We start from the raw sequence: 23025 nt of genomic DNA, 5'->3' as shown, positions 1-23025 counted from the left end.
ATGTACTGGTATTGTAGTCAACAGTTCAATGTTCATACCTCTTTATGGATCCTAATTAGACTGCAGACTTTTTATAGTTTTTGGGCTGTAAAAACACTATAGCTGAAAACAGACCAATTATATAGCAAACTATGTTGAGGGGTCTCAAGTAAGGTCACATAGAACAGGGAGTCGCCTGGACAGTCTTGACTGTATACAGGTACTTTAAAGTAAAGCATCTACTAGCATAAGGTTATCAAATCATTGTAACATTACAGACCATGGTCATTTGAAATGATATTACAACATTTAACCATGGACCATTACATTACAGCCATTACAGCCCTCCACCACCGAGTCACGAGCCAATGTGGGGCTATTGCAGGTACTGACTGCTGGTTGTAGGTTTTTTTTTTATCAACCTCTTAAACCTGACACATGCTTAAATGACCGTAGCTGTTTATAGTCTATAGAAATTTCTAAAAAGGGGAGATAATTTGGTTTTGCACTTAAGCTAAAACTCAGTTGATCAAAAGGTAGACTCATTGCGATCTGGGTCAACATTAGGTTTGTATAAAGATTTACAAGAAACTCTGATAGATCAAATGAGTATATATATTTTATTGTAACAACTATCATATATTTTTAAATACAATATCATTTATAGTATATTGTATATATAGTAATACAAATGTGGAATGCAGATCTTAATAAATTGTAAACAAAAATAAAATGAAACTTTCATTTCATTTCAACAATGCAGTGTATATTATACATTTCTATGTACAAGCCTCAAAATATTCAACATAAAATCACTCGATCGGCAATATAGGTAGTGATATGTATATAAATGGGCATAATATGCTTTTTAGAAATATTATCCTCTATGAAATAAGGAATATTTCACAACCTGATACAACATAATGTAAATATAAATGTGCGCAATATACATTAGTTTAAAAATATGTTTCTACAGAGATAACTAAACGATTACAATCTCGTATGTATTTATAATACAATGGGCACCAGTACCCTGATATAGTCGAGCACATGGAGACGATTATTCCTCATAAATATGTAGAGGGGACTTTAATACACGGTTACTATAGATTCAAATGTTTCCTGTATATTTAAATTCATGTACAATTATTACCACCATTGGAGATCCACAGTTGATAGCATAGTAAACCATTGGTATCCGACGATGAAATATTACAGACAACTTCATACTAATTCTGTCGACCATTCTGCTATCTTAGTACTCAGTAAAACACCTTTATAACAAACACATTTAAAATGAATTTGTAATTATAACATAGAAATATGCCCATTCCCTGTTAGAATTTCATAAATATGTTTGTAATGTGTGTATAACAAACGAAGCTTATAAGCATGTAATTCAGTTGGTCCCCAGAGGTTTGTTATAACCATGTTTTACTGTGTATCAAACTTCACTAGCCAAGGGTATACAGTACAATACTCTATACTCTGACTGATGGCATCCATTTAGGTATTGAAGTTGCTGTACATCTTCACATTACTGTTGCTTATCACTGAAGTATTACTAACTTTCGCGAAAAATGTCAGGCAACAAGTATTACATGTATGTGTAGGATGTTTAGTGGTTAAAGAATTTTAAGAATAAATGTTCATTCCGATTTTCATACAATGTTATTGCTATAGATCTTATATTTACAACAACTACATACTTTTATAGACAAAATGTGAAATATTCTACATGTTTATGAAATAAGAATAAACATTTTTATATGTTTGTCAAATGTAAATTTGAGTTACTAAGTCAAAAAAACAACAACAGCAGTTTAATCTTAACTTGGTATTATAATATCATTAATGGACTCGATTTATTATGCAATAATGTTACTGTACCCTATAAAGTTACAAAAAAACATTAAATTTAAACATTCAGAGATTGTAAACATTGAAACGTACTGAACATATTCATACACTTGATGAAATTTGCATAGTAAAAATTTGACTAAAGATATAGAAATATAATCATAAATTAACAAAGAAAATATAATAATCTTCTTTGAAACATGAGCTATCCTAAGTACATGTACTGTTCTGCATAAAGAAAACTACCATTCCATTATGACAACATTATAGCAGGACTTAGAGATAAGCCTCAAACTGTACCTATAATACATCTGACAGGGTGACAGAACTCGGTCCTGATAGGATATCCACTGCTGTATGTACACTATAACACACACATATTTACAATTTTCGGCTCATCTCTTAGCAAATATCACATGGTTTACCTTATATTGGAACAAAGAAAATTTCAGTCAAGAAATTATGTGTTCTGTTTTGAAATAACTTGTAATGTATTGCTGATATTAACAGTAAAGTTTTATATGATAGAATTCCCCTACTACATCAGAATGATTCGGTGGTCATACATTTGATAATGTGAGGAGTTTGCTATGTACTAGTATGTTTTGACCATTCATATACTTTTTACATTGTAATAGGCAATTAATGTGTCCTTAATTTGTTGATGGGACACATCACTATTATTTTTAAACACAGGTAGCACCTAATAACAGAGAGATATCGGCAAACAGAATTACCAACATGTATTCATTAACACTAGAGACATACAATAGATCTTACTAGTAAATTATATGATAAACAAAAGCTTAACACATCAACAAACACAAAACTTAGAACTTGCAGTATAAAAGAATAGCATAGCTATTAATGTAAAGCCTTTGGAATAGAATGAGTATCAATTATCACTAAAAGAAGGTGAATTGATTTTCTAAGAATTTTATCACAAACAGGCGAACATGTCTACTTTACACAATGATATCTATGGTGATTTGGAAGCATCCCTGCTGGTCATAATTATGATTGTGTCTTTAATTTGTAGATGATACACAAATAATTAAACCAAAAGTTTATCGAAAACATTAATTAATATCCCGATTGTTAATATCAACTTTCTGTGTTTTTGGAATGTATTTCGTTGCATGACAGTTCCATATCTACTTTTAGAACCGTGAGCTAAATTCATTTGTATAAAATTTGAAACTTTGATTTGATGTTTCAAATTAAATTAAGAGATATTCCGAAAAAGTCAATAACACAACCCATGGGTTACATGATTTATGAAAGGAATGAAAATATTCACTTCCATGGCATTAACGAATGGACTATCTTCAAGTTAGTTTCGACGAACGTCTAGTTAAGATGGTCCTCTGATAACCACTCTACCACTAAAACTTTGAGGACTGAGCATAGTTGAAAAGTTTATTATTTTCCGAAGCATATTCCATCGGACTTGATTGCCAGTCTGTTGTTATAAGTTATTTTGATTGACACTTTGAGAATTGTCCGTGGTGTTATATCTCAGCCTTCCACTGAGCGTATGTACGTGGTGTGGCAGCACTACTGGAGTACGACTGTTCCTGGAGTAGTCGTTCTAGTTCCTGTTGTGTATCCACAATGTTGATCTGGAACGGACTTCCAGGAACATCGACTCCTGACCAGCGAATGCTGATGATGTAGAGCCCTGTTTCTGTAGGGTCGTAGCGACAGAGGATGGTCCTGTCTCTCTGACTGTCTCTGTACATCTCTACTTGGAACCCTCCTACAACACAGATCATACGTCAAATAATATCCCGATATCATGTTTATGTTATTGTAGTACGATCATCATATTGAGCTGTTATTTTGAAACAATATTAACAGTATAGGAAGCATATATCTAAAGTTGTAATTTCCTAGTATGTAACCCCAAACATTAATCATTAGAAAAAAGATAATCAGGGGTATAAATATTTCCTTATAAGAATATCAACTCATGATGATCAGGCAATGGTGGCACACTCATATAGCTAGACAAATACATGACAATTTGTAAGTATAATTTTACCTATTCTACCCCAGCCATTTAGTATCCTAGCCTTACTGTCTTACGTACCTTTTGGTCCGCGGATCCTCACAGTCAGTTGTCCTGCACCAGCTCCACGTGTCTCCACAACAAAACTACTCTGGAAGGTTGCTAGGATACCATGCTCAACTCCGGGACCCGTCACTCGCACCTTACTGGCATCGGGCTGTGATCCAACCTTCAGGATGAATGGACTCCCTAAAATCACAAGTGTTTTCATATAGCACAAAACTTCTTTGAACAACATTCATAGAAACATCTGCTTGACATAAATACCCCTGTTTCCACACTGCACATCAAAGTGGGATAGGATGTACCAGGATAGGACAGACATGGGTGACACTATATGCCCCCAATGTCATGACAGAGGCATATGAATAAAGCTAAGGTAGTACATATTCATATAGCAATCAAAATCTGTTCCATAGACCTTACACTACATGTGATTGTAGCAATGCTTAATTAGCATATCTAATGAAGGCAAAAATATAGATGATAGCTCAGATTAGTCTTCAACCGCCCCTGCCAAGAAAATTAAAACAGCTAGAAGACTTTTTCAGTTCATTCCACTACACCCTCACGAAAGAGACACAACTCTTAAATCCAATGAAGTAGACACCTACGGGTACATTGGTGAATATTGCACAGAGAGATGTTGGGACCCATTTAAGTTCCGGAAAGATAATTCTTGCAGATTTCCACATTTGTGTATTTTACCAGCTCCAGTAGAGAGATTATTTAGTGTTGCTGGCAAAGTATTCCGACCAGACAGAAACAGAATGCATATATGTCTGATGATAATTTTCAGACTCTGATGATGATAAAATGCAATTTATAAATATGAATACCTGGTACCATCATATTTTTAAATTGCATTTTATCATCATCAGAGTCTGAAAAGTTTTAAATGTACATTTTTATTTGACCTAGGTCTAATAAAAATGCACATGTAAAACTAATACACGTACACCCTACCAATACTCAATTGTAACTTGTGAAGCATATGTTCTATCAGAACTTACTGATAGTGACTTATATACTATACAATTGTGTATATATTTGTAAAAATAAACATCTTAAGAAAATGTAATGTGTAATTGTAATTAATTACTTTTTGAATGTAATTGTAATTGTAATTAATTACATTTACAAAACTGAGTAATTGTAATTGTAATTGTAATTGAGTTTTGACCAAGTAATTGTAATTGTAATTAATTACATTGCAATGTAATTGACCCCAACCCTGATGCTTGTGTTGACTTTAACAAGGAGCATCTTTGACTTTCCACAATGACCTTACCTTACTTGACCTTGTCTCTTCTAGTTTGACCTCCTATAACTTTTGCACCTGACCCTGACCTACACAACATTTTATCCTTTCTGACCTACATGACCTGTCCTCTTGACCTCCACCACTGACCCTACCTAATATCTTTGGCCTTGACCTGATATTCCCTTTCATTCTTGGCTCTCCCATACTGACCCCTGATATTTCTGACTTAATCCTTACCCAGTACATGTTCTCCTCCATATTTAACCTGTAGCACGTGTCTGCCGACCTCCATGGGTTTGATGGCCAGATTGAACGTTCCATCTCGGTTGTCATGAAGCTCCACATTAGCCACTTTTGATGGTCCCATACAGGCCGCTGTCAGCTCACCTACAAGTCATGATCAGTAAATTAAATTTGATCTCATAAATCTTCCCTGATTTACATCAACAAAATGCCTTCACTTGAAGATGACCTGCATCCAACATAGTGATTAGAGGCTAAATTAATTTGTGCTTTTCTCAAACAAAAAGTCTTCCAAGAAGATCTTGTATCTCATTAACGGAAAAGCTTTTAGAAGAGCTACACATTGAGTGTAAGAAAACTATGATCTAGAGGAAGAAAAAATGACATAGTTTTATCAAGGGTAAATCTGGTTTAATGTATATCTACAGTACAGACAACTGCTCTAAACCTACCAGGTCCTGCCTTTCTCACGTCAATCAAAACATCCGAAGTTTTTCCCATGACGCCTCCCTTCAAACCCTCTCCAGTTACAGACACTTTGTGGGGGAAGAACGCCCCAATAACGTTGACCTTGTATGGCGACCCCTTCAGCTGACGACCATTCCAAGTAATATGGAGGAGATAAGCTCCAGGGATGACCGGTGTATATGTGCAGTGGAAACGGCCATTGCCAAGGGGGACAACTCTGTTGCTGATCTCCGCTCGAACTCCTGATAGTGTTACCTCTGGTACACCTGTTTGTCACAGTAAGTTACAAGGTTTACATATATGTATACTATTTAGTAACCATGGCAACAATAGCAACATCTTAAGTAAAATAAGAAAAAAATATCAGTAAAATTAAGAGGCATTTTAATGCCACATATACTGGGTTTTAGTGAATGATTTCAGTGAGGAGATGGTCTATCTGTTGTGATAATCAATAATGGCTTCATCCTTTGTTAGACGATTCTGTTTAAATCTGTGTAGGTGAGTGGTAAACCAGCCATTGCAAGATTTCTGTAATCCTGTTCATAGTTAATCATGAATTATTGGTAGTCTATACATTATTCATTCAAATGATTTTATCAAGCCTCAAGATTTAATTGCAAATTATCAAAGAAATGGGCAAAACATAAACCAGTTAACCCCAGGCACTTGGAAATAATCTTTAGCTTATATTTCAATTTTAATTTAATTTTTTAATTTTATATTTTAATCATTAAACCCCATCTGTTAACAAAAAACAGGCTATCAAACATGACATTAACAACATCTAATTTAACTAATTACTTCAGTGGTTAAGTTTTTTTTTTTTTTTTATCTCCGGGCCTTAATATAGAAAACATCAACATTAGGTTTGGATTTCATCTAGAAAGGATTTACACATGTGGCATCAGTAAATTACAGTAATCGTGCTTTTTTGTACATAATTTTCCAATGATTATTATTAAATCAGGTTATGATAGCAGACACTTTGTATAGTGTACAAATATGAGTTTGGTCTAATAAGCAATATAAAGCTGTGTGTTGTATGATGTCATACTATGGCTAAAATGTATCACAATCAGAAGTGCATGATAGATATGACAGAGGAAATCATTTACATCTGTATAACAAATTAAGCTCCCACAGATACATAAATACATCGCTGAAAATTGTGTGATGTGTCAAAGATGTAAGCTGGTGTTATAAAATAAGACTTAAAAAAAGAAAAACAAACCCCCATCTGTTTAATCACTGCTACACTGTACTAAACTCTTCCTACTCAACACATTTAGTTAGTAGTCAATTATTTTCATGGTTTTCAGAACAGAATCCAAGATCTGAAAACCTAACACATCATTAAAATTCACACGTTTCAGTATGGATCTGTTTCACAACCAATGATTGTATGTAAAATTGGGAAGAATCGAAGCCAAGGAATAAAATCCTAATCCAAGGAGTACAATGAATATCTTCTGGGGGTTGTTATTTTGTTATCACACACTCATGGTAAGGGAATGATTATTTTTCTCACATATACAAAACAAAATGATGAGAGAGTAGTCTCAAAAGAAGTCTTTCACTGCAATATGAAGATGGTTCCATCGACTGCACATAAATATTGATGATGTTATCAACAATACATGCCATTAACACAACATATTTCTTTCATCACAACTTTCGGTTCAAGCGGTTAGCATGGCCAATATACCATACCCTAGGGGTTTAACAGAGATATCTCTCATGGCTAACACTGTGGCAAAGTGTCACCTATAAACAATAACTTGTTGTGAAACAGCAATCTCTACAGAACACACTTTTAACCTCATGAACAAATGGTACTATGGAAAAACAGCTTCACAAAATAGTTTCTTAGTTATAAAGGAATGTATATCTTATGGTTAATTCTAACAAGCCACCATAGCCAGGTATTGTAAGACTTACATATTATAATTCACTTAACAGTAAATGTTCAACTTTGAATAATCATACACTTTGGTTTTACTTTACTTGATATATGGTAATAAAAGAGAAAATAAATGTAAATGCAAAGTAAAAAAAGAGGTGCAATTTAACCTTTGAAAATAGACGAAAAACAATAACTGGTAGATTATTGAAATTGTTGAAAATCTGAATAATATCTTGGAAGCATGAAAAAATTGCAATCCCATAACTAGTATTTGAGTGAATTTATGTAAAAAAAAGATCACAAATAACAGAATTTCTGAGTATAAAATAAGGCTAAATCAGGTTTTAGTGTGACAACCACTGCTAAAGTAACTCCTTTTCTGGTAATAGGTCCTATCTATAGATTTATTCCTGTACAGTACATACAACTGTACATGCAAGTTACTTAAATGAAAGCACCTTGATCTATGTATCATAGAAATCTGGTTATTGGTAGGAATAGAAAATTACTTCTTAACGTGATCTGATCTAAAAATAGTCAATTGGCCTATAGATCACTAGTTCTATGAAGTTAAAAATAGAAATCTTAACACCTAAATCAAACCGGCAAGAAATCATATTTTTGTCTTAATCTTGTACGAGTAATGAAAAAGGCTTGATTGTATACTCTACTGAAGACAGGTTGCTACTTTATATATTGCACCAAATATTTTTTGCGGGGGATGATATTTTCATGATTTTGTGTGACATCGATATGATTGCGAAAATTGAACCAGCATAAATAATGAGAAATTGTCTTGGAAGGACCTAGTATAAAATAAATAACTAAATCAATCAAGTAATTTGAGTGATACAAATCTGAGAATATAAGGTTCAACTGTATGTTACTGGTATGTAAACTTTCAACTCATTTTTTTCTTTTTCTTTCCCAAACGCATAGCAGAATGGATACATGTACAGAAAGTTATATGCTAAAAGCTAAATGCTTCAGTGATGCTTTAATATATAACCTACTGAATACATGGATGCAGATTTACAGTTTAACATAACATATATATAGCTACCAAATAGAGCAATATCTATTTATGTAAAAGCCCTTAGCAGATAAATTATTGGGGTGCCTTTCAGCGCTTCTAAAGTCACTTTTGCAATCAGTTGATTAAAACAGTTACAACCACAAGAAAAAGAAACTTCAAAGGTTAACGAGCTATCTTACCTGACAGGAAGGCTAATGAGCAAAAATAGTGCACATTATATCTAATCCAAAATGGTGAGTCAACCAAAAATCATTATCAATTAACAACATATTTTATTTCATATATCATTATATGAAAATTGTTAATGTGATTATGTTTTTTATTTTTTTTTTTATTTTTACTGTTTCTTTCTGTATCATAAATCTGAAATGAGATGAATTATTCTCCATCTATAACTGTAACACTTACCAGACCCCGCCTGTGAGCCATCAATAACAAACTCTGCCTCTTCTCGCACTTTAGCCTCCTTCAGGCCACGCCCAGTCAGGATGACCTTGTTGGCATCGGCTGACACACGAACAGCGTAACCAATGAAAGGCGAGTTGGGAAGTGTACGCTCCGCCCAGAACAAGTGGATGTAGTGATTGCCTGTCAATTACAAAACAATAACATTTTCATTAAACATGAAACTCTACATATCAAGCACTGGATGTGAAAGTCCTTATTTTGAAGTCTACACATTATCTCATATAAAGTTTTCCACAAAATCAAGGGGGGATAACTCAATCTAAAATCATTTTACTATCTAACTGACCTTCTTCCTCGGGAGTAAAACAGATGACGTTCTGCCCCACAGTATGGCTGTCTACTATCACAGGTAAGGACGAAGATGGACCTTGTACTTCTGCCTTCATTATACCTGGAATAAATCACAAATACTAATAAAATGGTCTCTATAACATAAATGTACATCATTAATGTGACATTACCCAACATATTCTTCTAATATTTAAATCATCGAGTGAGACAAACCTAAATAATAGGTGGAGACACGCAGGAGATATACCAGTATCTAACTAAATTGAAATCATACTACAGTATTGATAATTCTGTATTTCAATTCATAATCATTATCTTACTATTTACTATGTTTCTTCCTTTACTTTTTTAATTTAATCAATTGGCAAATTCGCCCTTTTCTGTAAACTGTAATTTTAATTGACTCTGATTATCTTAGTATTGTGAAGATGACCTACCTGGGCCTGCCTGAGACACATCAAACACGAGTCGTTTCTCCTCACCAACGATTAGTTTGACCCTCTCCTGACTGTCCATCAGCTGTTGCCAGCCTCCATAGATCTTCACCTTTCGTGGATCGACGACTTTAGGGTGGAATGGGCTCCCTGTTACAGTAAAGTTACATTTATATAGTTACCATATATAGACTACACTAAATAAAGTACTGTATACTGATGTTTCATATCTTATGCATATCAGGCAAACGTTTATTCAATGCTAATGGACTTCCATCGATAACAAAATCATAAGGAATATATTCATACAGAAATTTTTTTTCGGGAAAAAATACAGAACTGATAGTAGAAAATTGCTAGTTTGCAGTGAACTAATTGGTTAACTGTGAAAAATATTGAAAAGTATTCAAAAGTATTTCAAATCTCTATTTAATAATCCAAATCTTAAATGATCTTATATTTTGAATGATAACATACCTGGAATGTTTTTGCCGTTCCATTGTAACTGTAAAGTAAAGATGCCCACCTCCACTGGTGTGTAGGTACACACATACCGATCCCCAGCAGGTTCAATCGTTGTCTTAGCGATGGAATTAGGACCTGAAAGGTTAGATGTTATGTAATGATAACAGTTTTTTTCTTTTACGTATTTTTTGCATAGCTGTACAGTTTTTATATCAAAAGAGAATAAGAAGGCAGCCCTGTCCACCTCTTCACGCTTTCCACCCAAATATCTTTGTGCCCCAAGTTCTATCTTTTTGCCAACATCAACATAAACAACTTACCGTCGACTTGTACCCCGAGCTCTCCTCTCTTTTTGCCGACATTAACATAAAACGTTGCCACATTGTCTTCCTCACCACGGAACAAACCATCGCCGTCAGCGGTCGGTAGACCTCCTTCATCAATGTTCTGTATAAAGGGACAACCTGGAGAGGATAAAAAGTGTCAATTAGCATTAATTGAACTGGATTATACAATAATGCTTAGATGTCACATTTATACATGTAAGAAGGCTTTAACCATTTGTATATCAACAATTTTAAGTTCTTTCATTTATTTCAGTTATTGCATACAATATATCACCATTCAATAATTCCCTCAATTATTTTTCATCAAAGATAACTCAATCAGTTTAATGTTTATCCAAAAGGGCAAGTGCACCGTGTCCAACCGTACTTTGGAGATTGCGGATGAAGTAACGCAGAGTTTGCGGTTATGAGCCGGAAAACAGAGGTAAGTCGGAAGAGAAAATGTCATATTTCTCATCAGGAAGCTTTTTTCAGAAATCTGAAGTGTGCACGGAGAACAGAGATGATGTATACAAAATCTGGAAGCGGTAACCTGTTTCTGTATGGCCCCAGTATTTCAAACACCTACGTACAGTGCATAATTTTTGCCACTTTTCGCCAATTGTCAAGTTCATGATCTCATGCTGCTTTACAAATCGAGTCGAGACCAATATCAACTGATTATATTATAATTTCGAACCCTTGTAAACAGCCTCTCAAAAGATTTTCTAAATCTAATACCGGATGATTGAGAGATACGATTTTGAAAATGTGTCAGTAAAAGTAACGTCATTATTGCGGTTGACATAAAGTAGTTTTTCGTGGTTGCGGAAAATGTAAAGTAAAAAAGTAACGTCATTGATTGCTGCGGTTGGGATAAAGTAGGTTTTATGAGTGCGGATTGTCAGATGAGTCCTAAATGGACGAAATGATACCATCTGGTGCAGCTTATCCCCCTTTTCGACTTACTGCATCGATTACTAAATCATTTATAATTAGGTGCCAGTCAACTGTGTATCTTTTTTACATCGTTTTTAGCAATGATTCAAGTGTTGTTAAGGTATGTTGACGTTGATTCAAATGTTTTTTTTTAAATTTTTATATTTATTTCATTGCAGAGACTATGGCGGATACATCTAAAGTAGGACCGGTACACCATGAAGAAATGGTACAGGAGGCAAACTACGCCTGTGACGTGTGTAATAAACAGTTCAGATATAAACAGAGCCTTTACAGGCACCTTAAAACACATGACGGTACAAGAATGGAGGGCTATAAATGTTCTACTTGTAGCAAAACGCTTGCAGCAAATAGATATTTGTTGATCACATAAAAAGAACCCACAAGGCTGTGGCACAGGTATGTCAACACTGTGGGAAAAGCTGCAGCTCCAAAGCGACCCTTGGAAACCACATCATCATTCTTACATATACATACCATTGCTAATATTAAAACTGATCAATACGGAACGGAAACTTAATTGATTGTCTTAGTGATAATAACATTAAACGCAAACATCTCCGAAACACTCTGAGGTCATGGAAAATGGCAAATATCATCCGCCCATTATAGCTATTGAATGACCAAAAACCGCAACCCCCATTTTTTACTTTATGCAACCGCAACCTCATCCTTCAAAAATTCAATTCAGTATTTCATGGAAATTTCTTGACACAAACAAATGTCATTCAGTCGGGGTGTTTTTAAAACATCAACACACCAATGGAAAGTGTTTATATAAAATAATATGGCTAAAAACATTATGAAATTTTGATTTGTTTACAAAAAAATCTGATTTCGATTTTTGTCGTGGAGTGTTTGAACTCCACAAAAAACATTGACAATATGCAAAACATGCCTTGAATTCTTCAATGTGTGCTACAATCTGTGAGCTACTCAGTTTTTTGATAGATTCTCTAGAATTTCGTTATTTGACAATTTCGTGGACCTACCCTCTCAATTTTCCATCACCTTCCAGTGATAACCGCAAACTCTGCGTTACTTCAACCGCAATCTCCAAAGTACGGTTGGACATGGTGAAGTGGTAGCTCATGATCAGCCGAATGTTTTTATTAGGACTTATCAATTTACTTGAGCATTTGAACAATTGGATGCTTTAATGAAGTTCATTAATTTATCAAAAACACTTAAGTTAACACTTACCTCCAGACACCTGAGCGCACTGACCAAAGGTGAAAAACTTATCTCATGTTTACATATTTATAATAATCATCACTTACCTGCCATAATAGTAAAATCCAGTCAGTTGTCTCCCCTTACAAAATATATATTATCTTACGGCTTTGGCTTTCCATTAGTTTGCCCAATAGCTACAGATTACTACGTATGAATGCCTAGACATATGACTTTCCTGATTGTCTCCCCTTACCTGAGATATTTATGTAAGATATATGTTTCCCTGATGTCTGTGTTGACTGTTCTGAAGACGATTGCACCTGAACACTATATAACATTCCATCTGATGGCCGGATGTTATAAATAGTCACTTGTTTTCCATTGTCATTATTAGATGTTACATGACTATCTGTACCATCTGTGTGCTGTGAAGATGTAAGTCGTTTCCTTTTCCTCTCGTCTCTCTTTTGGAATATAGAGATACGGTCAGTTACAGGTCTATTTTCAATATCTGACTCACTAGACAGGTCTGATTCACCAGATAAAGATATTTGGCCAGTTGAACCTTTAAATGTAAATGACATTGCGAAGTCTGATGGAGGAGATCGGGGACTCTGTGCCACTGTCTTCTCGTATTCCTGTATACTCTGTCTTTGTTTTTCTAGTCGAGATTTTAGAGTCTGACTAATGTCCTCATTTGATGTTGGTTTTGTGTCTGACTGGGACTCCACACGTTTCTTCAACATCTGACTTAAATGATCTTCAAAAACGATCATTTCTGACGGCGGTGATTTTGGCAGATTTTCTGTAGATTTTTCATATTCCTGAATACTTTGTCTCTGTTTCTCCATTTTATTTTTTAAAGTTCGACTTGCAAAATGATTTTCCAAATTTGCACGTAAGGCTTTATTTGCGAACACCTTTTTCTTTGGTCTGTTTATGGGTTTGTTAAAGTTAACATCCATGGTACTCTCCTTTTTTACACTGGAATCAGTACCATCAACATTACTTCGTTTTTTAAGCACCATATTTAATTCCTTCACAAGCTGATCTTGGAGCTTAGAACCAGGGTCTTTCTTAACAGAAGTCTTGAATATGATTGGCTGTGCCAAGACAGGACTGAGTGTCCGACTTTGTGGAGATGTTGGGGAGGTTGTCTGATCACTAGAAGAGCTTCCTGCTAAATTTAAACTCACAGGTATAGTTTGTGGCTTAGACATTTTTCTATCATTATCATCCGTTGGGATGACCTCTGAACTTTCTACATCAGTATTACTTTTCACTAACACACCAGAATCTTCCGAGTCTATTGCATCCTTTTTCTCCAGAACTGATGACACATCAGAAACTGTTGAGATGGTGGAATGTGCGGGTGATTTTTGTGGCGTAGAACTCGCAGACACAGATGTCCCTGTGTCGCCTGCACCAAACGAACTTGTATCCTCATCATCCGTATATTTTTGGCGTAAAATATCCCGCAATTCCCCGAGAACATCATCAACATTGATGTCCTTCACCTCAGCCTCCTTTTCTGTGTCAGACATCTTGGTGTATTAACCTTAGCAAGACTTTCTGAGGGTCAAAACCATTTTTATTTATATTCTGTAAGAAATGTAAACAAACATATACATTTATCTAAAAGACAATGCTCATTATCAAACAAGCATTAAATCAATGCACAAGCATAAATGAGTTAACAGACTTGCAGAATAATAAATTAAAGCTTAAAGAGACAATTCGCTCAGGCCAATTATTTTACATAACCAAGAAGCAAAATATAGCATAAATGTATTGTTCTACATTTCTTATGAAACATATAACGTTAAACATTGACCAATTCCACGACATAGTTAAGTATTTTAATAAATATCGCTGAAATATCAAATCGTTGATCAATACGATTAAGCAGGTACAATATGGACGCTGTACCCATACCCGAGCCAAAGTCACGCACGTTAAACAAATGAACTGCATAACCACTGAGAAGGTGATAAAATTATTTTTTAGGCAAGACAATTCACCTAATAAGGTAAACACACTACTGTCAGAGCGATCTGAGCAGTTTTAGACAAAAGTTGCATTACTCTACGAGCAAGGGACAGGGTTCGACATACAAGAAGTTCGACCACAGTGTGTAATGGCGGACAGCGAGCGAGTTTGAACATTTCACACACATGTCACCACCATGGGCTTTTCAGGTATATCACAGTAAAACCGACTGATCTAATTTCCATTAGAACTGGGTTTTTTCCGATATATGTACAAATTTTAGTGTTCTCTTAGACTGAATTGTCCCTTTAAAGCTGAGGAACTACTACACATTATATCAGCATCATTAAAAGAAGCTAAAGGTAACACAAGGACTCTGTGGCATAATTTTGACAATATTAGATATCAAATTCAGTTTTTTTTACATACAATGACGAACAAACCTCCCCCTTATCTGTTGAAAGTCCTGAAGTGTCACCATACTCTTATCTTATCAGCCAGAGAATTAAAATCTGGCAACTAAAAACTTCAAAACAGAATTTCTAAACGTCCATTCTGCTAAAAGGTGTATGTATTGTGCATGTCAAAGGACCTCAAATTATTATGCATTATAAAGTCATTTGAATTCTGTCTATCAAACAAAGTTATGTGTGTATAAGGTAGAACCAGAACGGCCTATATAAGCTTGTCATATGTAAGTTACTGGTTAATTCATTTTACCTTGTCATGTAATTCATTGAATGTTTGATATTAGATGGGGTCAGTACAGAGTGTACAGGATATATATACAGGTAGGTCAGGTTATACACCTGTAAGTAGGGCTTACAATATGTTCATCAGCCAGGTCAACCAGTAACCTTTTATAAAACATACCAGGTACCCGTAGTAATTATACTGAGCTCTGCAATATTCATTTATGTCACAATCGTAAGATATAGTGCAGAATAAACGCATTTTATAGGTCATCTATACGAGTTTCTATTTATCCGAGTTTCTATTTTTCGGAGTTTCTATTCATATAAGTTCCAATTCATTTCTTTATATTTGTTTACAGTTAACTTGGCGTTAATATATCCATGAAAAAACCTCTCTTCCATTGCATTTATAAAGTTTCTCAAAAGGTATTATCATAATTTGAATAAGTATATGTATAAACCTGTTTTCCTTTTGAAGTCTTATTTATTAACATAGAAAACAAGTTTGCTGGCTACAGAGAATACCTGATGTTGAAATAACGAATTATAGCAAACGTATAATAGTATCTTCAATGAAATGAATTTTGATACATTTTTTAATCATCAATAATACATCATTCAAGTTAAAGAAATATATCATATTTGAGGAGAATGATTCATACAGTGGAATTTCTCCATATTATTCCAATTGTACAACATTTGATGTTCACTGAACATCATTTTATTATCAAGAACATAGAAATTTCATGAAAAGAAAACATGTTTGGCTCAAAATAATTTTCAAAAAATTTGCAATTGAAGTTGCAGACTGAGAACACAAGATAAACTGGATTTTATGAATATATTAAGGCTGGCCTTTTACATTCCCAGGCCATTCACATCAATAGGTAATGTAATGGGGAGTTATAGCTTCTATCTGGTCTATCCAGTTTGTCGACAGCAATCTGATACTTTCTATGTCACCTTGTGTTTCGAGACGTCATTGTGACAGATGAAGCCTGTGGTTAAAATATATCATTGTGTGTTACGCTCTAGTCTGTAACTCACCAGGATATTTAGAACACACAATTTATACCTATCCTAGCATTGTGGTTTATGTCAGGTCAATGTAATCAAGAGAAAATATATTTTCAGAATTAATTCCAACCTGCTCTGCTTTATACTAGACCATCATTTACATATAATTTTAATAACTGCAGACTTGTAAGTATATCCTGATGGTGGCCAGCCAGACAGGTAACTAATAGTTTCCTGTTAGATGAACAGAGAAACTAAATTAAATGATTTAAAATAACACTTCATATCAGAAAGTCAAGCTGCAAAAGTTTGAGCACTAGCTTACATGTAACTTTAATTAAAAACCTAGCAATCAATTGATTTTGATTTACAATCTACCTTCCTACCCTCAAATATATTATATAAAGTTATATAATTATATAACCTTGAGCAATTTTGTAGTTTTAATATCACCATTAATTTATAAAAAGAAATTCAATTTTGCTTTTTAGGTACAGAGACAATGAATTTCATTGCAAGTTGCTTAATTCTTTAAAATTTTGTTGAGCAACAAAATATTCTTGATGTAAAATGACTTAAATTTTGGACAATGTACAACATGCTGTTGAGATGATATATATGAAAGACTTCAGAATCAATTATGGGATCCATTCATTTCTAAAATAACAGGCATATTATAACTTTTCTACATCACATATAAAATTTGGCCGCAATGCACACCTCAGAATTTACCCATATAGTACCAAGTCCAGTATACATGTTTGATGAAATTTTGATGGAATCCTAACTATAATATTAACCTCTATGTGTAAACAACAGGTATGGTATGTGTTTAATGTGTAACTGGAGAGAGTTAAATGAGCACTGGGCCATGACAAACATATTGATTACCGGATATTGATTGGATACCTTAGGGAGGTTGGCTTGGCCAAATAAACCTGTGGTAGCTGTATCGGCTGTGGTATTATCATTACCAGGTAAAACTGACATTAACAGTCGATAATCCTGGTTTTATTACAATACAGAGTCGTCCTATAAAATCTATTATTGTATAGTTTTGTATCCTATAGGAAGCCTCCCGCCCACTACACCGCCTACAATCACAGCTAAATTAACAGACAAGGTTGTCCTAGATGTTCCAAATGCTGACTGCTACATATTTTTAAATTTCAATATTCGTTACTTCTAACGCCCAGCACCAAATAATAAAATATTTAATAAAGCAGAGGAATTGGACTCGGTTGATCATTGGTGACCAGGTAGCTCAATCCGTATAGCATTAAAGGCTAGTGTTCAGAGGTCCCAGGTTTGAGCCCGGTTTGGCTGCTACATTTTCTACTCTCCTGTTACAAAAGTAGCAAGCTTACAAACCTGTTTCATGCATTGGGAGTATCTTAGCAGCGGATGTGTAATCTTAAGAATTTTTTGTCTTTGTGGAACAAAGACTTTGATAAAGGAGGGAGGAGTGTTGTGGAATTTGACAGAGTTGATCATCGGTGACCTGGTAGCTGACAATCGGCTGTTAAAGGACAGGAGACCATAGAATGACTCTGGGCCTATATGATTAGCACTTTATCCTCTCTACCCTCTCATATCATGACACCAGGGCAGCAGAGATAGGTAACAGATGTCGGGAATTTTGTCTCCAGAAATTTTTTTTTATAAAATCATTTATACAGGTGAAAATGGACTAGGTATAAAAAGTGGTTTAACACCTTCTACAGAACTTTCAACCTGTATCAAGTTTCCCTCCATGTCTATAAACAGACAGTTCAGACAAGTCTCATCTGATACATAGAGATAGTAGAACAATGGCTAACTGTCTTGTGATAAAATTGTGCAACTCTTCCGTCTCTCTTTGTGGTGAACGAAAACACTGAATCAGATTGTAAGTATGACAGAGTTCAGACATATGTACAGCTTACACAGATATTGTCATGTATACTGTACGGTACCTTACAGAAAAATCAGAGTTTTCTAATCCTCACACTTAACAATGCCAATGAGCATGTCTCTGCTATACCAGATACAGGGACTGATAATTATACAGATTCAGACCAGCCACTACTACACTTGTTAAGATGACCGTACCAGATCAGATAATTAATTATGTAATTAGACACAGTTGTAATAAATTTTCCAGGATCTTGAATAATTAATATTAATTGAATAATGCATATGGAGAGTTAATTAAGTAGCACATATACATCGTGACAGTGACATATTTCAAAAATCATTTCTAATATAAAGAATACACATAGTGATTTCAAAAATTAATGTAGCATATTCAAATTTAATTTGATGAAAATTTCAAATTCAAAATGCATGTCAAGAATAATGTATTTTATATCATTTGGAGATCACTTCATATGTTTTTCACGACAAATTAAATAATAAATGACATAAATCTAATCTCTGTTGGACTAATTACCTTCAATAACAATCAGAATCACCTAATACATTGACGATCAGACCTAATCCTTGTGTATAGCACTCAGGTATAATCCAGGTATTATGTACAGGTAACAATCCAAAGGTAAATCTGGATGATCTAATCAATCACAGACTATTCTCTATTGAAGGATTTAAAGATGACACAGACTCGGCAATCTATACCCAGTATCTGTATGATTATAAAACAGTGACGATATGTCAGCCACACACACCACATCATTGGTGCACGACACACAAAACCTGAACATCGTTAGTCAGACTGTCGTCAACTTGCAACAAAGTGGCAGTATGAGATGAGAAAAACATCCGACATCTGCAGATCCTCCTCATGACAAAATAGAAATACCCAATCACAATTATACCTGCTCAGCGCCACGGCATGGTTAACTAGCGACAATGTCACGGTCCACCGAGTCCAGGTATGTTTATATCAGGGTAGTCTGTAATATGGCCAGGTATTGATCGGTTTCCACCTGTCGTGGTGTGTAAAAACCATCAGTAGGTGGAAAACTCATCTTAAAATCTATAATATTTATTACATTAATTTAACATAGAAAGCTGTCGCTACTTAGTTCTATCCTATACTTGTATATGGGTTGTTACCAGAAAACAGCCATATCAGGATATACAGAGTAGCAGGACATGATGTAACAAACACTCTGCATCCGGCCAGTAACAAATAAAATCTGTTATATCATCCTTCAGGACGAAAGGGCACATTTGAAACTCTGCTGATTTAATATCAAAACCATTTTAAGTTGTAAGCAAGTCTTTCACAGGTCTCATAAAATTACATTCGTTTTGAATGAAATTTTCATTTACTCCAAGATAGATATACATTTAATACTCGGTTTATGAATGACTATCAGAACAAATCTGATTAAATCCTTATAATAAATGTTATCCTTTTAAATATCTAAACTATTTCAAGTCACACTTATGGTTTTAATAATCCAGATTAGGTATGCCTAAGTAATATACCCGAGTGTCAATGAAGGCATTAAGTGCCATGTGATATTCACAGTAATTGGAAGAATTAAGCCAAAGCAAATTATTTAATTAAATTTTGAAGTCCATCTTGCTTACCTCCCTTACAACATATCAAGGAAATTACATGGTACTCTATGACGGATTCAGATTCAACCTAATTTTGTCTTTAATTAAAACTAGGTCAGTTTGACCTTAAGCCGACCCACATATCAAACATTTAAAATAAGGTTCTACAGCATCGAAAAAATGTCAAAAATGAACATCCTGTTTTAGCAGCTTTCTTTCACATAATTTTTTCTCTTTTTCCTTTTGTGAGTCTATAACAGTTTACACATGATGTGCAAAATTTCCAAGGAAACCTGCTTACTTTGCATACAATGTGTCTATAATTAAATGTAGTTTCAAATTCAAACGTGAGTGTGAGAAATATGAGAAGTGAGGCAAACAAAAATAACAATATTAATCTGAACAAACTTGAGCAGAAAAATCTTTGACAGGAAAAAACACCTGTTGTCAGAATTCAAACAAATCCCTGTAAACCTGAAGGTGATGATGGAAACTTTTGTATTTTGATTCTCTTTTTGTTTTCTTTTGGAACATTTTTTATGGTTATGGGTTCAGACTCTGGTGGAGAAATAAGACAGTCACACTATCCCTAGCTGTTACCAACTGCTACAAATATCACTTGTTTTGCATTACAAAAGGTGTACTAGCTATCTCCATGATTTACAATGTTGTATGTATAAAGTTTTTCCTGATACAATACATAAATTGTTACAGTACCAGTATGCATATTCCTGTATATCATTCTCAATTGCTTGTTTCTTCGATAGCTACCAAGGCTAAAATTCTTTTCCAAAATTAATGACCACGACCCATTCTATTTCACTTTCTATTCAATGCATTTACTTTAGTTTGTCAAAAGCTCTTTTGTCAATTTATTAAAAATTCACACCAAACTAATCCCAGGACCAGTCATACCCCTCTGATACTCCCCCACTCTTACCTCGTCACTTCATTTGAATGCTACAACATTTGTCCATACAGCTACACATCCCGAAATACAAATATGTTCTGTTGATCCATCTGAATGTGTATATCAGCATATTTGTCTTGGTAAACAGGTACATGTTTTATCTGCATTTTTGCAGGCAGTTTAAATGACTCCTACAACTAAAACCTGTTATCATTCATTCAAACCCTTTGTTAATCGGTACAATGCTGTATGCAAGATGATTACAAACACTCCAACACAACAAGGTCCTCTAGTATAGATTCCTCATAAGGGATTTACACAATCCTCGGGTAGATTCCTCCTTAGTGATTACGGACACATTGGTAAAGTTCAAAACACGACTCTGTAGTAAAGATTTGTGTCCAGTGATTACGGACACTTTGGTAAAGTATGAACATCATGTATACTAGGTACTATAGGGTTAACACTGCTGTCCAAACTGTTAAATTCAAAGTCATATGTAGTCTTTAAGTGCTTTGTGTAGGCGACCAAACATTTAAAGGTCCTATCAGACCCGCCAAACAAGTAGATTGAGTTCAATAACACAAATATTGACCCACCATTCACATCATCTCTGGTCCACGGTACCGACTCGGTCACCAGACTACACCCTTATACAAGCCGTTATCATTATTCCCGCCTCACAGAGCCTTATTGGGTTTATGCTGGCCACATTTAATTTCAAATCACTTATTTATTTACTATTCAATAACTTTGTAAAGGATTAAACATATACACATCATAATTTCAAACATTTAAATGGGTAGTATGGTTTCGTTTATTTTGAATACTACATCAGTACAAAGTGATGTTTGCTTTTCAAACCTGCCAAAAGTTTATCTAAATAAACCTGGATTATAAGATAACATAATCTGATACATATTCATACATGTCATCGATAGCTTTGACAGAACCCCACATACCTAACACGGACAAATATTTCCTTCTCTAAGAAACCTACCAATATTATCAGAAAAATGTTGTTGCGATAGTGAGTTGAAATATGTCTTAACATAACATTCACTGCCAATACTTCATTTCACATGGTAGAATAAAGATAGAAGATATCCCCAAAACATTGTTTAATACTGTATTACATGACATTGTTCAATACTGTATTACATGATGTTGTTTTAAATACTGTATTACATGACATTGTTTACTACTGTATTACATGATGTTGTTTTAAATACTGTATTACATGACGTTGTTCAATACTGTATTAAATGACATTGTTTAATACTGTATTACATGACATTATTTAATACTGTATTACATGACATTGTTCAATACTGTATTACATGACATTGTTTAATACTGTATTACATGACATTGTTTAATACTGTATTACATGACATTGTTTAATACTGTATTACATGACATTGTTTAATACTGTATTACAAGATGTTGTTTAATACTGTATTAAATGATGTTGTTTAATACTGTATTACAAGATGTTGTTTTTAATACTGTATTACAAGACATTGTTTAATACTGCATTACATGACATTGTTTAATACTGCATTACATGACATGGTTTAATACTGTATTACATGACATTGTTTAATACTGTATTACAAGATGTTGTTTAATACTGTATTAAATGATGTTGTTTAATACTGTATTACAAGATGTTGTTTAATACTGTATTAAAACGATGTTGTTTAATACTGTATTACAAGACATTATTTAATACTGCATTACATGACATGGTTTAATACTGTATTACATGACATTTTTTAATACTGTATTACAAGATGTTGTTTAATACTGTATTACATGACATTGTTCAATACTGTATTACATGACATTGTTTGAATACTGTATTACATGACGTTATTCAATACTGTATAACATGACATTGTTTAATACTGTATTACATGACATTGTTCAATACTGTATTACATGACATTGTTTA

The 23025-nt window shown here is 34.1% G+C and overlaps 1 protein-coding gene across 5 annotated transcripts in view; it reads right to left on the bottom strand.

Moving 5' to 3' along the window:
• Positions 1-580: 580 nt before the first annotated feature.
• LOC138306839 (filamin-B-like) overlaps positions 581-23025 on the bottom strand; it is a 68477-nt gene continuing 46032 nt past the window's right edge. For 3 of the 5 annotated variants that reach the window (XM_069247333.1, XM_069247336.1, XM_069247335.1), the window contains 10 exons: positions 10806-10949; positions 10498-10620; positions 10024-10170; positions 9582-9686; positions 9236-9415; positions 9007-9018; positions 5870-6151; positions 5412-5561; positions 3932-4099; positions 581-3598 (listed from right to left, as the gene is read on the bottom strand). In XM_069247333.1, the coding sequence (XP_069103434.1) occupies positions 3351-3598; positions 3932-4099; positions 5412-5561; positions 5870-6151; positions 9007-9018; positions 9236-9415; positions 9582-9686; positions 10024-10170; positions 10498-10620; positions 10806-10949 (1559 nt within the window). In that variant the 3' untranslated portion in view covers positions 581-3350. The remainder of the gene's footprint in view (positions 3599-3931; positions 4100-5411; positions 5562-5869; positions 6152-9006; positions 9019-9235; positions 9416-9581; positions 9687-10023; positions 10171-10497; positions 10621-10805; positions 10950-23025) is intronic. The other 2 variants (XM_069247334.1, XM_069247337.1) reach the window with 1 other exon arrangement.

This window comes from Argopecten irradians, chromosome 14 (genome assembly GCF_041381155.1).
Source record: "Argopecten irradians isolate NY chromosome 14, Ai_NY, whole genome shotgun sequence".
In the NCBI taxonomy this organism is placed as follows: domain Eukaryota; kingdom Metazoa; phylum Mollusca; class Bivalvia; order Pectinida; family Pectinidae; genus Argopecten; species Argopecten irradians.
Note: the sequence above shows the minus strand (reverse complement) of the source record. Positions and strands in the feature narration are given on the sequence as shown.